This window comes from Zootoca vivipara, chromosome 13 (genome assembly GCF_963506605.1).
Source record: "Zootoca vivipara chromosome 13, rZooViv1.1, whole genome shotgun sequence".
Taxonomy (NCBI): domain Eukaryota; kingdom Metazoa; phylum Chordata; class Lepidosauria; order Squamata; family Lacertidae; genus Zootoca; species Zootoca vivipara.
The window spans coordinates 22,434,853-22,448,801 of record NC_083288.1 but is presented as its reverse complement, the minus strand read 5'-3'; the positions used below and the strand labels follow the sequence as shown (position 1 = coordinate 22,448,801).

Here is a 13,949-nt window from a genome sequence, read left to right as displayed (position 1 = left end):
TCCGCTCCTTCCTCCTGGGGCATGTTAAGAAAGTGGTGGTGGGGGATGACTGTTCAGACTTATGGCGTGCCTCAGGGTTCTGTCCTCTCCCCCATGCTTTTTAACATTACATGCAGCCACTGGGAGAGATCATTAGGGGGTTGGGGCTGGGTGTTCATCAGTATGTGGGTGATACCCAGCTCTACCTCTCTTTCAAATCAGAACCAGTGAAGGTCCTATGTGAGTGTCTGGAGGCGGTTGGAGGATGGATGGCGGCTAACGGATTGCGGTTGCATCCTGACAAGACAAAAGTACTGTTTTGAGGGGACAGGAGGCGGGCAGGTGTGGAGGACTCCCTGGTCCTGAATGGGGTAACGGTGCCCCTGAAGGACTAAGTGTGCAGCTTGGGAGTCATTTTGGACTCGCAGCTGTCCAGGGCAGCTGTTTAACAGCTCCATTTGGTACGCAGGCTGAGACCCTATCTGCCCACGCACTGTCTCACCAGAGTGGTACATGCTCTAGTTATCTCTTCTTGGACTACTGCAACATGCTCTATGTGGGGCTACCTTTGAAGGTGACCCGGAAACTACAACTAATCCAGAATGCAGCAGCTAGGCTGGTGACTGGGAGCGGCCGCCGAGACCACATAACACCGGTCTTGAAAGACCTACATTGGCTCCCACTACGTTTCTGAGCACAATTCAAAGTGTTGGTGCTGACCTTTAAATCCCTAAACGGCCTCATCGTTCTGCCCAGACACTGAGGTCCAGCGCCAAGGGCCTTCTGGCAGTTCCCTCGCTGCGAGAAGCCAAGTTACAGGGAACCAGGCAGAGGGCCTTCTCGGTAGTGGCACCCGCCCTGTGGAACACCCACCCACCTGATGTCAAAGAGAAAAACAACTACCAGACTCTTAGAAGACACCTGAAGCCAGCCCTGTTTAGGGAAGCTTTTAATGTTTTACGGTCTATTGTATTTTAATATTTTGTTGGAAGCCACCCAGAGTGGCTGGGGAAACCCAGCCAGATGGGAGGGGTATAAATAATAAATTATTATTATTATTATTATTATTATTATTATTATTATTATTATTAGGCTTCACTCCTGGGCAGCAATGTACAAAAGACTCAACGTTTGGTTCTTTTCATGAGAAGCAGCATTTGGCATGTGTTCTGAGGCATTTTGACCTTTGCAGGTAACATTTTTTTAAAAAGGAATTCTAGGTCACTCAACACAAGTTCAGAGCCATCCCAAAATGCAAGAGGGTTGTCACTTTCTATAAGCATCTTTTCCTGTGACTTTCTTAGATTTTGTAAGTTTTATTGTAACAAAACATGCATTCATTTAATTCAAGGCAGTAATAGCGATGATCCCATTAATAAAACAAACTTGGTTCTTGAGACTCCCAACTCCCATCAACCCCAAGCTATTATTGCCTGTTTGTGTGAGACAGGAGCTGCAGTCAACCTGTGGAGGCTCCGAGCCCTGCCACATAAAAGTACCCCATTTCAGTAACAATTTTTTTCACCTGGTCATTTCAAAGCTATTAGCAGTCCCCTTAAACTTAGCCTTCTGAGAGGAAAACCCCTTTCCTTCAACCTGCAATATACGAAGATCGCGATAAGTATTTTACATATTACATACATATTTTAATTTAAACAAAATTATGTTGCGTGTTTTCACTCCTGTGAACCTATCCCATATTTCTACACAAGTAAACAGCATTCATCTTTTCTTTTTTCATTCTTTTTGTTTCAGTAGAAACAGAGGTCACGTTTCCCCTTTTCCCACCGCACCTTGATTCTCCTTTTCAAGTAGCCCATACCTGCGGAACTACACCACCCAGCATGCAACTGGTGGCGGGGGGAGCTGCTGCGTAGCAGCATCCAGCCAATAGCCACAAGAGAACCCCTATCCTGCACATGCGCAGTGGCGCCCACGCGCCCACGCCGCCTCGGAGGGGTCCCGGGCATCATGGCGGAGCCGGAGGTCTCATCGCAGGCTAGCCGGGCCCCGCAGGCTAGCGCTCCCTCGGTCTCCACAGTGTCTGCAGCCACGGCTCCGCCGGTAGTGGGTGGAGGCGGAGCCGGAGGAAGCAGCAGCGATCCGGTTCGCCCGGGGTTGAGCCAGCAGCAGCGCGCGAGCCAGCGTAAGGCGCATGCGCGGAGCTTCCCGCGGGCAAAGAAGCTGGAAAAGCTAGGGGTGTTCTCAGCCTGCAAGGTACGGGGGCCCGGAGGGATCAAAAGACTGGGAATTCCTCCCGTGTACGTGGTCCAGCCATAGCTGCATCCTTTCTTTGGACCAGAAAAGATGTTGCAGACATAGATGCTGTATTTGCCCAGGATGTTCGTTTACGTTTTTAATCGCCCATATCCCAGAATTCTACGGGCAAATAGCAACAGTTGGAAATAAAATGTTTTTGGGTGTAAGGAGCTGCCTAACAAACCATGTGGCCCACACTGTCTGCTCTGATTTTCTGGTAACGGGCCTTCATGGTTTAAGGCAAAGTCTTTTGGATGATAAAATAAAAAAATTCCTTCAGTAGCACCTTAAAGACCAACTAAGTTTTTATTTTGGTATGAGCTTTCGTGTGCATGCACACTTCTTCAGAACCTTTTGGATGATGCCTGCCTGAAATCTATTGCCTGTTGATGCCAGGGAGTGAACCTGGAATCTTCTGTTTATTATATTTTGCTCAGCTATAGCCCCATTTTTAAAATGATAATGCAGTTATTGTTATATTATGCATTTTTAAAAAACAACCATGAAATGAATCTTGAAATATGTAGTACCAGTATCTCTAGCTCAGTTGGTAGAGCATGATACTCTTAATCTTAGGGTTATGAGTTCGAGCCCCACGTTGGGCAAAAGAGTCCTGCATTGCAAGGGGTTGGATTAAATGATTCTTGTTTTCCCTTCCAACTCTTCTAAAGCCTTGTGTCTGCCCCACCAGAAAGAGCAGTACAGTACTGAGCTTTATGGCAGGAAGCATGCCCTTGGTCATAGCTGTTAATTCTAATCATGAAATTCATTTCCACAAAAAGTGAAGCTATTGCAGCACTTCCAATTGTGGTCAGTGCTACTCCAAATCATGAGTGGCCCCACTGGAGTTAATGGGCATGACTGACTAAGATTCATTAATTTCAGTAGGTCTACTCTTGAGTAGGAATAGCACTGGATACAACCCATTATGCCTGATCTAGTACTAAATATGTGGATGAATCAAAGGAAATCAGTATCTGGAGTTTGGTAATTGTGAGTGATGAAATGGAACTTGGCTTTTTCAGCTTCCCACTTCTGGTAGTTGTGCATCTCTGCCCAAGGATTCCCGTGTCTCTTTTCTGCAGTCAGGCAGATGAAGTCATTCCCACTCTATCTTTGCAAACCTCCTTTTGCAGTCATTTGCAGCAACATAGTAATATGTGTGGGAAGCGACTGTGCATTCAGTAACAGGCACCACATAGAATGGCACAGTTCTGCCTTAAAACAATGAGGGAACAGTTTAAGTTGCATCAACATTTTTGAATCCCCCCCCCACTCCCCATTTTTAGTGACTGTGATTTTATGGGAAGCAAAAATGGGCACAGGAAGAGGGAGGAAACACATTCCCATTGCCTTGGCCACCTGAGCCAACTCTGCTGTATGCTGCAGCAGTTCAGCACACTGAAGCGGTAAGTGTCTGCTCAGACGCTCATCCAAGTATAGGTACTGCCTGTCTGCACTGTGTTGCTGTCTGTGGGGTGCATGCTGCACCTGCCAAAGCACATTCTGGCACAACTGGAGCCTGATAGGGGCTTCAGAGAGATGCTATTGCATCTCTGTTTACTCACACTGGTCTCAATAAATAGTCAAATCTGACTAGCTCTATGATATGTCATCATCTGAGCTGCAATAAATTTCTGATTGGATGGGATCTCGCAGTGCAGGGAAAAGAGGTAGGTCTGTACATTAAATAAAATTTTAAAAATGGTGCAGAAGCAGATCAGAACAATGGCTGTAAATAGCCAGGGGAAATGAAGCCCAAAAAGGGGTGAAGTTTGTGTGCTTCCCCTGAAACCCACTCCAGGGTACATTTCACATCCCTAGAAAGCACCTTTTCTTTTTGCCTTAAACATGTTTGAGTGAAAATTCAGTATGGCTCTGCTTTTATTAAAGCAGCTTTTTACCTGTAACATGTTAGTTATGGTGTTCATGGATGTAAGCATTGCCCCAGTTTTTTCTACACATAGCAGCCTTGCTCTCTCTCTTTCTCTCTTTCTCCCCACTCCTCCAGGCTAATGACTCTTGCAAATGCAATGGGTGGAAGAACCCAAACCCTCCCACAGCCCCCCGTATGGACCTGCAACAGACGGTCACCAACCTCAGCGAGCCCTGCCGGAGCTGTGGGCACACGCTAGGTAACTCAGGAAGCCTCTATCTCACACACAGGCTGTTTTATTCCCAGCCCAGGTGAAGGCACTTGGGAGTCGGGAAGGGGACTTCCCCATCAAGTCTACCACCAGCAAAAGTGATGCTGTACTGTGAAAAATGCCCTTCTCCTCTGCCATATATGAAGCATCCTTTATTAGTTGCTTCAGACATCTCGTGGAAATATGTTTTTGCCCAGGCTTTCCCTGACCAATAAGATTGGACCCTGTTACTTCTGAATGCCTTCTTTTGGCTGTTCCTACTTTTATTTATTTGTTAGTATTCATTTTGACAGTTTATATACAGTACTGCTTAGTTATGATTGTCTCTAAGCAGTGTACAAAAAACCTTCTCTTTAAAAAAGGGACCGTGTCCCTGCTCGCTTTGCCCACCAATCCCACTTACTTTCCCCTTGGTGTGCAAAATCCCCACTCCCCCACCATCACCCCACTATCCTTATGATGAATTGCTACATGACAACATCCTTACATTTGTATTATATATGAAGATTTAAAAGAAAAAGAAAAGAAGAGCTCCTGTTCTTCGGGTGCCAAATTCCATATTGGATATCAGACAAATTTGGTGGTTAATTTAAAAAAAACCAGTTTGTTTCATTTTTATCTCAGCTTATCTCCAGCAAACCCAGGCCAGTGGACATGGTTCCCCCTTTCATTTTATCTTCATGACAACCCTATGAAGTAGGTTAGGATGAGAGGCAGTGACTGTCTCAAAAGTCATCCAATGTGTTTTGTGACTGAACTCACTGCCCTCTGTCCTACTTCAATACTCTGACCCAGGCACCCCCAAACTTCAGCCCTCCAGATGTTTTGGACTACAATTCCCATCTTCCCCAACCCTGGTCCTGTTAGCTAGGGATCATGGGAGTTGTAGGCCAAAACATCTGGAGGGCCGCAGTTTGGGGATGCCTTCTCTGACCACTATACTGTACAGCAGGGGTGGACAGTGAGTGGTGTTCAAATGTTTGTGTGTATCATCTATTTATGACAGTTATACCCTGTTCTGTAGCCAAAAGAAGTCTCTCACAGTGGCTTACAAAAATCATTACTAATATGGTGCTGGCACTGCTCACGGTTTAAAACGGGACCAAGAACTTCCAAGAGTGGCCAGATGCGGTCTTCCAGGCCTTGAGACTCTCCCTGGGCCTGCCCCCCCCCTTAGGTCACACCCCTCACCAGTCCTGCTCTACACCCTCCTTGACTGCTTTGCTTCTCAGAAATGTGGCCTTGAATTCCCTAAGTGGAGGTGTGTGTGTTGAAATCTCTGATTGCTGGCATGTATCGTACTGTACAAAGGTAAGAGTTCCACCCATTGCTTAGATTTCATTTGGCTTTAGTCACACCCACCGCTGGCATGTTGGCCCCCAGAATGTTGCCTGCAACGGAATGTGGCCCTCAGGCTGGAGAAGTTTCTAAAACTCAGTTTCCCAAACTTGGGTTCCCCAGCTATTTTTGGGACTACAATTCCCATCATCTCTGACCACTGGTCCTGCTAGCTAGGGGATGATGGGAGTTGTAGGAAAAAAACCAAACAGCTGGAGACCCAAGCTTGGGAAACCCTGTTCTAAAAAGACATGGCATGTGAAGAAAAAGGAGGAGGCCAAAAGGAGTTGTAGTGCAGCAACAGCTGGAGGGCCACAGGTCCCCCTTCCCTCCTGGACAGAATCTTGCACATAGCAGACTTATATAATGTAGAAAGCCCCACCAGTTGCTAGATAAAGAGAGTCTCTGGATGGTGGTGGGGTGGGAGGTTGATGGATGGTGAGCCTTTGTTGTGCTCCATCCCATTTGGGTTTGACCATGACCTGATTTCTCTCACCTGCCCTCAGCTGACCATGTGTCTCACCTGGAGAATGTCTCAGAGGACGAGATCAATCGGCTTCTGGGGATGGTGGTAGATGTGGAGAACCTTTTCATGTCAGTGCACAAGGAAGAGGACACAGACACCAAGCAAGTTTATTTCTACCTGTTTAAGGTGAGCTCAAAGAGGAATAGTGCATTGCAAAATGTCCACAGTGGTGGTTGGGGGTTTTCAGGGGGGGCGGGGGTAGGGGGGGAGCAGAAACTCAGCTGACTACAAGGAAGTTCTCAAGATCTTTTAAGTGGCTGTTTCACACCAGTGCTTTTGTTGTTGGTTTTTAAACTGCATTTTTAATTTGTTTTCAAGAAGTACACACAGAAACAAACCTTGAATATATAAGCTTGGAGTAAGTTGATGTTTTAGGGATCTGTTGTTGATTTTATCCTTATATGTTGTACTATGCCTTGCTGTGTTTTTTTAAATGAAAATGCAGATTATAAATTCGTAAATGTAATAATAGCAAGAGTGCTCCCAGAATACATAAAGTATGGAAAGGAGACTGCAGCCACCACCCTTGCAATGTGTCTTAGCAGTTCTGCAGATCAGCAGGGGCAAGTCCTGCTTTTATTTCAGAGGGTGTGGACTTGCAAAGATGGTTGCATGAGCTTTGTGTCTTGATACCATTTTACATTTGCTCAAGATCCTATGCTTTCCACTCCCCTGCCCCCAACTTTGTTGTTGTTTTGTTTTCCTTGTCATATTAATTCCCATATTTCCTTGTCTGCTTAATCGTGACAATAGTTGGCTCTGAAATACTAATGCAGAAATAATTGGAGACTAGTGGGGGAAAGTGGGGGAGCCTAGGAAGATGTCTTGCGTTGAGCCAGACCACTGGTCCCTTGAGTTTAGCATTGTCTACTCTATGCCAAGGCTGGGCAGCCTATGGCTCGCCTGTTGGCGTTGGGCTACCATCCGGTCATCTCTGACCATTGGACATGCTAGTTGGGGTTGCTAGGAGTTGGAGCCCAGCAGCACCTGGAGAGCACAGGTTCCCTAGCACTGGCTGGCAGCAGCTCTCCAGTCTTTCCCGGGCCTACCAGGAGATGCCAGGGTTTGAACTTGCAATGCACTGGTATGGACTTGTTGTGCACCTTAGATGGAAGCAATTCCGAACAGATTGTGGACATCCCACATACCTTGGAACGTTTTAGACTAAGGTTACCAGACGTCCCCATTTCCCGGGGACAGTCCCTGTATTTACAGATCAGTCCCCATGCAATATCCGTTGAAGTTGAAAAGTGTCCCTGGATTCATTGGAAAAAAAATCTGGTAACCGTATCTTAGACAGAACTAGTAAAACCATCTGAAGGAGCTTGCCAGCAGGATTTGAAATATGAGCGACGGAAGGAATAGAAGAATATAGTATAGACGTGTTGGTATAAGAGAGAGAAGGTATTGTACAGCAGGGGGGGAGGAATTAAAACAACATGGAAAATGGAGTGGGAAGTCAAGAAAATATAAATCTGTCAGAGGGTCGTCGTGGCTACTCTAGAGTAACTCTGCTTGAGTCCAGTTTGTCTTCAAAGACGTTTATTGTTCTAATTATTTACAGTGTAGAGACAGCTTAAAAATATGACCTCATCCCGAATCAGAATCCGGCAATGGCGTACGTCTGTTCCTACACCAGCAAAGTAGTCTGGGCACCCCAAAACGGCGCCCCCTTGACCTGCGTTGCGGTGCTCTCCTCATTTCTGGCGCCGGAAGGAGTGATGCCCTTTCAGTTTCCTTCCTCAGCAGTCGGTTCCCTGACTGCAGTGTTCCCAAGCGTCTGCCTGCATCCCTCCGCCTCCGAGCTTTCCCATTGTTCTTCACTCTGATTTCTCTCCCTCTCCGAGTCTCCTCCTCCCCCTCTGGCTGCTCCAGAACCACTGGTGCTCTCTGTACTTGATGAGGTGGACGTTAGGATGATGGGGGCTGGCTCCCTGTAGGGAGTCCCCCTTACAAAATCTATTAGTTATTGAAATATATATGTCAAACTTTTGAAAATTCAATAAAAGTTTATTACCAAAAAAAACCCCACAAGGAAATAATGGGTGATTCCCCTTCCTTTTTTCTTGAGGTTGAAATGATTTCTTTCCCCCCTCTCCACAGCTCCTAAGGAAATGCATCCTGCAGATGAGCCGCCCAGTTGTTGAGGGCTCACTCGGAAGCCCCCCTTTTGAGAAACCAAATATTGAACAGGTAAAAAAATGCTTTGAGAGATGTAAAATGCCAGGGTGCATCTTAAACCCATGTTTGGCTCCCTGTGCCTAGAGGAAAAAAGGCCACCATATTCCCCTCACAGAGCTACAATTCTCAGAGTAGTTTTAACTAATCCCTCTTCACTGGGAACTGTGGAAATGGTTGCTCTGTGGGGGAACTAGGGAGCCTCCTAACAACTTTATAAATCATAATAATTTGGGGGCGGGGTAGGGCTCAGATGACAACCCAATATGCTAGAGACCCCCACAGAAGTGTAAAGCTGCTAAAGCTCACCTGACCTTCTGTACTTCCCCCTCAGGGCGTCTTAAACTTTGTGCAGTACAAGTTCAGCCACCTGCCCCCTAAGGAGCGACAGACCATGTTTGAGTTGTCTAAGATGTTCCTTCTGTGCCTAAACTACTGGAAGCTGGAAACGCCGTCTCAGTTCCGCCAGCGCTCCCAAAATGACGATGTGGCAACGTACAAGGTTAACTACACCCGGTGAGCTGGGGGAAAGGGGGGAAGCGAAGAAAGCAGAGCCCAAGTCTTAACTTTATGTCAGGAAGTTTTCAATGTTTGACGTTTTATTATGTTTTTATATGTCCTGGAAGCCACACAGAATGGCTGGAGAAACCCAGCTAAATGGGGTATAATAATAATAATAATAATAATAATAATAATAATAATAATAATATAATAACAACAACTACTACTACTACTACTACTACTAGTAGTAGTACTAGTAGTAGGGCTAGTAGTAGGGCTAATTTCCAATGACTCATTTGCATTGTCAAGTGTGATTTGGTGACTTATAAAGATGAATGCCTCTGGGCAATTGCATTTCCCTCTTTCCTGAATAACTACCGTACAGCAAAACAAAAAAACCCTCCTCAGTGCTTCTTAGATGGGAGCTAGAGGTGAAGGGGCTGATCCTGCAGCAAGCAAAATCACTTTCCACTCATCAGTGGAAGAAGTCATAGCGGCCGCCCAAACTGCGCTGTCTTAATCATGAAAGCTGCAGGGAAGGGAGTATTTGGGAAATTCTGGCCTCAGCAAATTTTCTCCCCCCTCTTGCCGCCTACCCCTGTCGGCTGATTTTTAAGAGGGCGTCTGAGATGGCCTGTACTCATTCTCCACCCGTGACGGTGCTGGATTGGTCCCCTAGTCCCCACAGGCAGAGAGTGAATGGAGGACTGCATTGATTCAGTTGTATGTCAGGATTCTGCCCATTCACCTGGAGGCATGTGCGCTTGGGGAGGTAGAGGAGGTTTTTGAGGAAACCCAAGTTCGGAAAGAAAATGTTGGGAAACGCTGCCGTGACCTAATCCATTTCCCCCCTGTTGTGCTAATAAGTCCTTGCTGCCTGTGATACTTCTCTGGCCTCCCCTCACCATAGGTGGCTGTGCTATTGCCATGTCCCCCAAAGCTGCGACAGCCTCCCACGCTACGAAACCACCCAGGTGTTTGGGCGCAACCTCCTCAAGTCCACTTTCACGGTAACTCGCCGGCAGCTGCTGGAGAAGTTCCGCGTGGAGAAGGACAAGCTGGTGCCAGAGAAACGGACCCTCATCCTCACCCACTTCCCCAAGTAAGGCCAGTTCCACGAAGCTACAGGAAAGGGGGCCACGCAGCTTCCGCGGGTTGGTACCCAACTTAAAATAGGCCCATTGAAATTAATACACTTGGCTAGCGTAGGGTCTACTCTGAGTAAAATTTAGCTGGATACAACACTTTGGGTGAAAAATGGCAGCTCTGAGGAGTCTGAAGGCACATTTCCCTCACAGAGTTACAATTCCCAGAGTTCCTTGGGAAGAGGGGTTGATGGTTAAACTGCTCTGAGAATTGTAGCTCTGTTTAAAGTGGTGTGGCACTGACAGGGCACCAACTATAGGTGTCTCAAAATTGTTGTGAGTGCTCAGCACCCACACTGCAGGACCCCCCCAGCACAACGTCCGGTGCCTCGGAAAGCACCGGAAGTCATGTCCAAGGTCTCGGAACCTGACTTCTGGTGCCACCGGAAGTCAGGTTCCAAGGCCAGGGGGTGCACATGATGTCATGTCGCAGCATGACATCATGGGCACCCGTAAGCTGGGGTCCAAGTGAGCTCCCCTGGGCACTAATATAAATGTACACCACAAATGAGGCCTAAATCTGGTGCAGGAGTGGCCAGTCCCAATTTCTCATTCACTTTCGTGATACTTTTGCTCCAGCTCATCCATGGGATTATTCTTTGGTGACTTGGTGGCCTGCTAGGTTAGCCATCTCTTTAGCTTCCTGGGGGGTGAGGCAATTCTGGGGGCCGGTACATTGCTTTTTCCCAATGACCTCTTTTGACCTGTTTTCAAAAAAGATGTGAGAATGGAGACTTGAGGGAGACTCACTCACAGCTGCATAAGGTTGAGCATCGTCTCCATTTTTTAAAGGTGGGGTTTTTAACCCAGGTGGGATTTTAACCCAGGGCTAAAGCTTGAAGAATCCACCCCCACTACATTGACACTGGGGTTCATGAGACTCTCCTGTATATGTTTTGCTCTGCTGATTCCCCTCTATTTCTCCCTGCCCAGGTTTCTATCTATGCTCGAGGAAGAAATCTATGGCGAGAGCTCACCAATCTGGGAGGCTGACTTTACTATGCCAGCGTCAGAAGGAACCCCACTCGTTCCCCGGCCAGGTATGTATCTCTTAGAACCCTTTTTAGGCAGCCGTCTGTACTCATTCAAATCTGTGACACAGCCTTACGCCGAGTTGGCTTGTTGGTAAGCTCCGACTTGCAGGAGATCTCCAAAGTGTCAGGCAGGTGTCTTGCCCAGTCTTGCTACCCAAGGTTGTATTAAGTGGTGGTTTGTACGTGGTGCCTGCTGCAATCAAAAGGGGGAAAAAACCCACACCTATAGGTCTGCTCTGAGTAGGACAACCCATAAATTCCAAAGCAGCTTTCTACTGATTGGGCTGTGTGGATTGGGCTCTCTATTCCCTATTCATTTTGTCTCAAGATCCTGAACATCCACATTACAGCAGTCCAATAAGAATTTATAAACAACCATTGTGGGTTTACCGTAGCTTTCTTTAAAGATTCAGTCATATCCTCCAGCACTGTAGGAGATCCTGAAGCACTCAAAGCTGATAGACAGACACCCGAAGGTAGCATGACTGGAGAGGGATGCAATTCAGCACTCGTGGGTGGGTGCTATCTAAAGGTAAAGGGACCCCTGACCATTAGGTCCAGTCATGACCGACTCTGGGGTTGCGCGCTCATCTCGCATTATTGGCCGAGGGAGCCGGCGTATAGCTTCCAGGTCATGTGGCCAGCATGACAAAGCCGCTTCTGGCAAACCAGAGCAGCACATGGAAACGCCGTTTAGCTTCCCGCTGTAGCGGTTCCTATTTATCTACTTGCATTTTGACGTGCTAGGTTGGCAGGAGCTGGGACCGAGGAACGGGAGCTCACCCCGTTGCAGGGATTCGAACCGCCGACCTTCTGATCAGCAAGCCCTAGGCTCAGTGGTTTAACCACAGCGCCACCTGGTCCTGGGTGCTATCTAAACCTTAGTAAAAAGGGGTAACCATGCATGCCACCCTGAGCCCCTTAAAATGAGGTAAAAATAAAGGTGTAACGGTGTAAGTTGGCTGCTTGTTGTGGCTATACGTTATGTACTTGAGGCAGGTGTGGGTGGGTCAAACGATTCCTCCTGCATTTTCTGCTGCATCTACTTCGCGTCTTAATAGGGCTGTGTGTTCTTGTTTTTTCCGTGCAGCAATCAGCACCGTTCCTGCAGCCAGCACTCCGCTTTTCAGCAAATCTCTGAGCTGCAGTTCCTCCTTGGCTTCCATTAACCTGGATGGCAGCTCATTGGATTCTGTGCCAGGTAAAGCCTGTAGTGTAGAGGTATCTGGAGAATGTCCAAGCCAAACATCTTCAGTGAAGGGCTTAATAATAAGCCCTTGCCCAAAGTGTTTCTTGAACAGCCACACAAGAGTTTTGTGAACTCAGAAGGTTTTCTACTGAATTGAAAGCTGTTGGTTCATCCCTAGCCTCCTTGAGCCTGGGGGCACAGCTGGAAATCCAAGAAACATGAAAAGAAATCCTGCTAAATCAGGGAAATGACCCATCTAGTCCAGCATTCTGTTCTCACAGTGGCCAACCAGATGCCTTTTGGGAAGCCTGCAAGGGCAACTTGAGTGCAAGAGCACTCCACACTTGAGGATTCCCTGTAGGTAAAGGTAAAGGACCTCTAGACGGTTAAGTCCAGTCAAAGGCGACTATGGAGTGTGGCGCTTTTCAGGCCGAGGGAGCCGGCATTTGTCCACTGACAGCTTTCTGGGTCATGTGGCCAGCATGACTAAACCTCTTCTGGTGCTACGGGACACCGGGATGAGTGCCAGAGCGCACGGAAACACCGTTTACCTTCCCGCCATAGCGGTACCTATTTATCTACTTGCACTGGCGTGCTTTCGAACTGCTAGGTTGGCAGGAGCTGGGACAGAGCAACGGGAGCTCACTCCATCATGGGGATTCAAACCGCCGACCTTCTGATTGGCAAGCCCAAGAGGCTCAGTGGTTTAGACCACAGCGCCACCCGCTCCTGGGAATTCCCAGTACTGTAACCGGCATTCAGAAGCATACTGCCTCCAGCGGTAGAGGGAGAACATAGCCATCATGGCTAGTTGTGAAAACTGTGAAATCCCCATTTCACAGAAGAAAAACTGGTGATGCTCAGAAGCCACCCACCCACACTCCAGTGAGAGGCAACCCACAAACACACCCCAAATAAATAAATAAATGAAAACAGACAAAAGAAAACAGGTAACACCCCCAACCAAAAACCCTTCCTTTTAATAAATAAAGATAAAGAAACATTGGGGGGATGGGGGCCTTGGTAGGCATCATCTAAGGCAGGCATCCCCAAACTTCGGCCCTCCAGATGTTTTGGACTACAATTCCCATCTTCCCCGACTTCTGGTCCTGCTAGCTAGGCATCATCGGAGTTGTAGGCCAAAACATCTGGAGGGCCGCAAGTTTGACATGCCTGATCTAATGGATCTGTAATGCCCACAAGGCCAAGTATTGTTTCACTTGCAATCCATTCCTAAGCTATATTTAACCGTGTCTTAAATTTGACCCTGCGGCTCAAAGCCACCTGTCATGTAGGAGTAAAATCCAGAATCAGATTTATGCATATGCTGTACGTTAAAAAAGAGTGAGAAGTTAACGTTTCTGGGAGTTACATCAATCACTTCAGCCTACTATTATTATTTTTTGGCATAGGCGTAGATAGAGCCTGAGGCCTCTTTCCTTTTCCCTGTCGCACAGGTGAGAAGAGGAAGCTCCCAGAGAGCCTGACGCTGGAGGATGCGAAGCGGATTCGCGTGCTGGGCGACATCCCGATGGAGCTCGTAAATGAAGTGATGTTGACTATCACAGATCCAGCAGCCATGCTGGGACCTGAGGTATGGCAAGCAGGAGGGGCATAAAGGAGTGGATATTCACCAACCTTGTGGGAATCAAT

At 47.4% G+C, this 13,949-nt stretch overlaps 1 protein-coding gene across 1 annotated transcript in view; it reads left to right on the top strand.

Moving 5' to 3' along the window:
- Positions 1 to 1,921: 1,921 nt before the first annotated feature.
- Positions 1,922 to 13,949, top strand: part of KAT2A (lysine acetyltransferase 2A) — a 31,451-nt gene continuing 19,423 nt past the window's right edge. Inside the window, exons 1-9 of the mRNA XM_035136327.2 lie at positions 1,922 to 2,196; positions 4,250 to 4,373; positions 6,230 to 6,375; positions 8,353 to 8,442; positions 8,762 to 8,943; positions 9,839 to 10,030; positions 11,007 to 11,113; positions 12,198 to 12,308; positions 13,754 to 13,890. Of these exons, the coding sequence (XP_034992218.1) occupies positions 1,951 to 2,196; positions 4,250 to 4,373; positions 6,230 to 6,375; positions 8,353 to 8,442; positions 8,762 to 8,943; positions 9,839 to 10,030; positions 11,007 to 11,113; positions 12,198 to 12,308; positions 13,754 to 13,890 (1,335 nt within the window). The 5' untranslated portion in view covers positions 1,922 to 1,950. The remainder of the gene's footprint in view (positions 2,197 to 4,249; positions 4,374 to 6,229; positions 6,376 to 8,352; positions 8,443 to 8,761; positions 8,944 to 9,838; positions 10,031 to 11,006; positions 11,114 to 12,197; positions 12,309 to 13,753; positions 13,891 to 13,949) is intronic.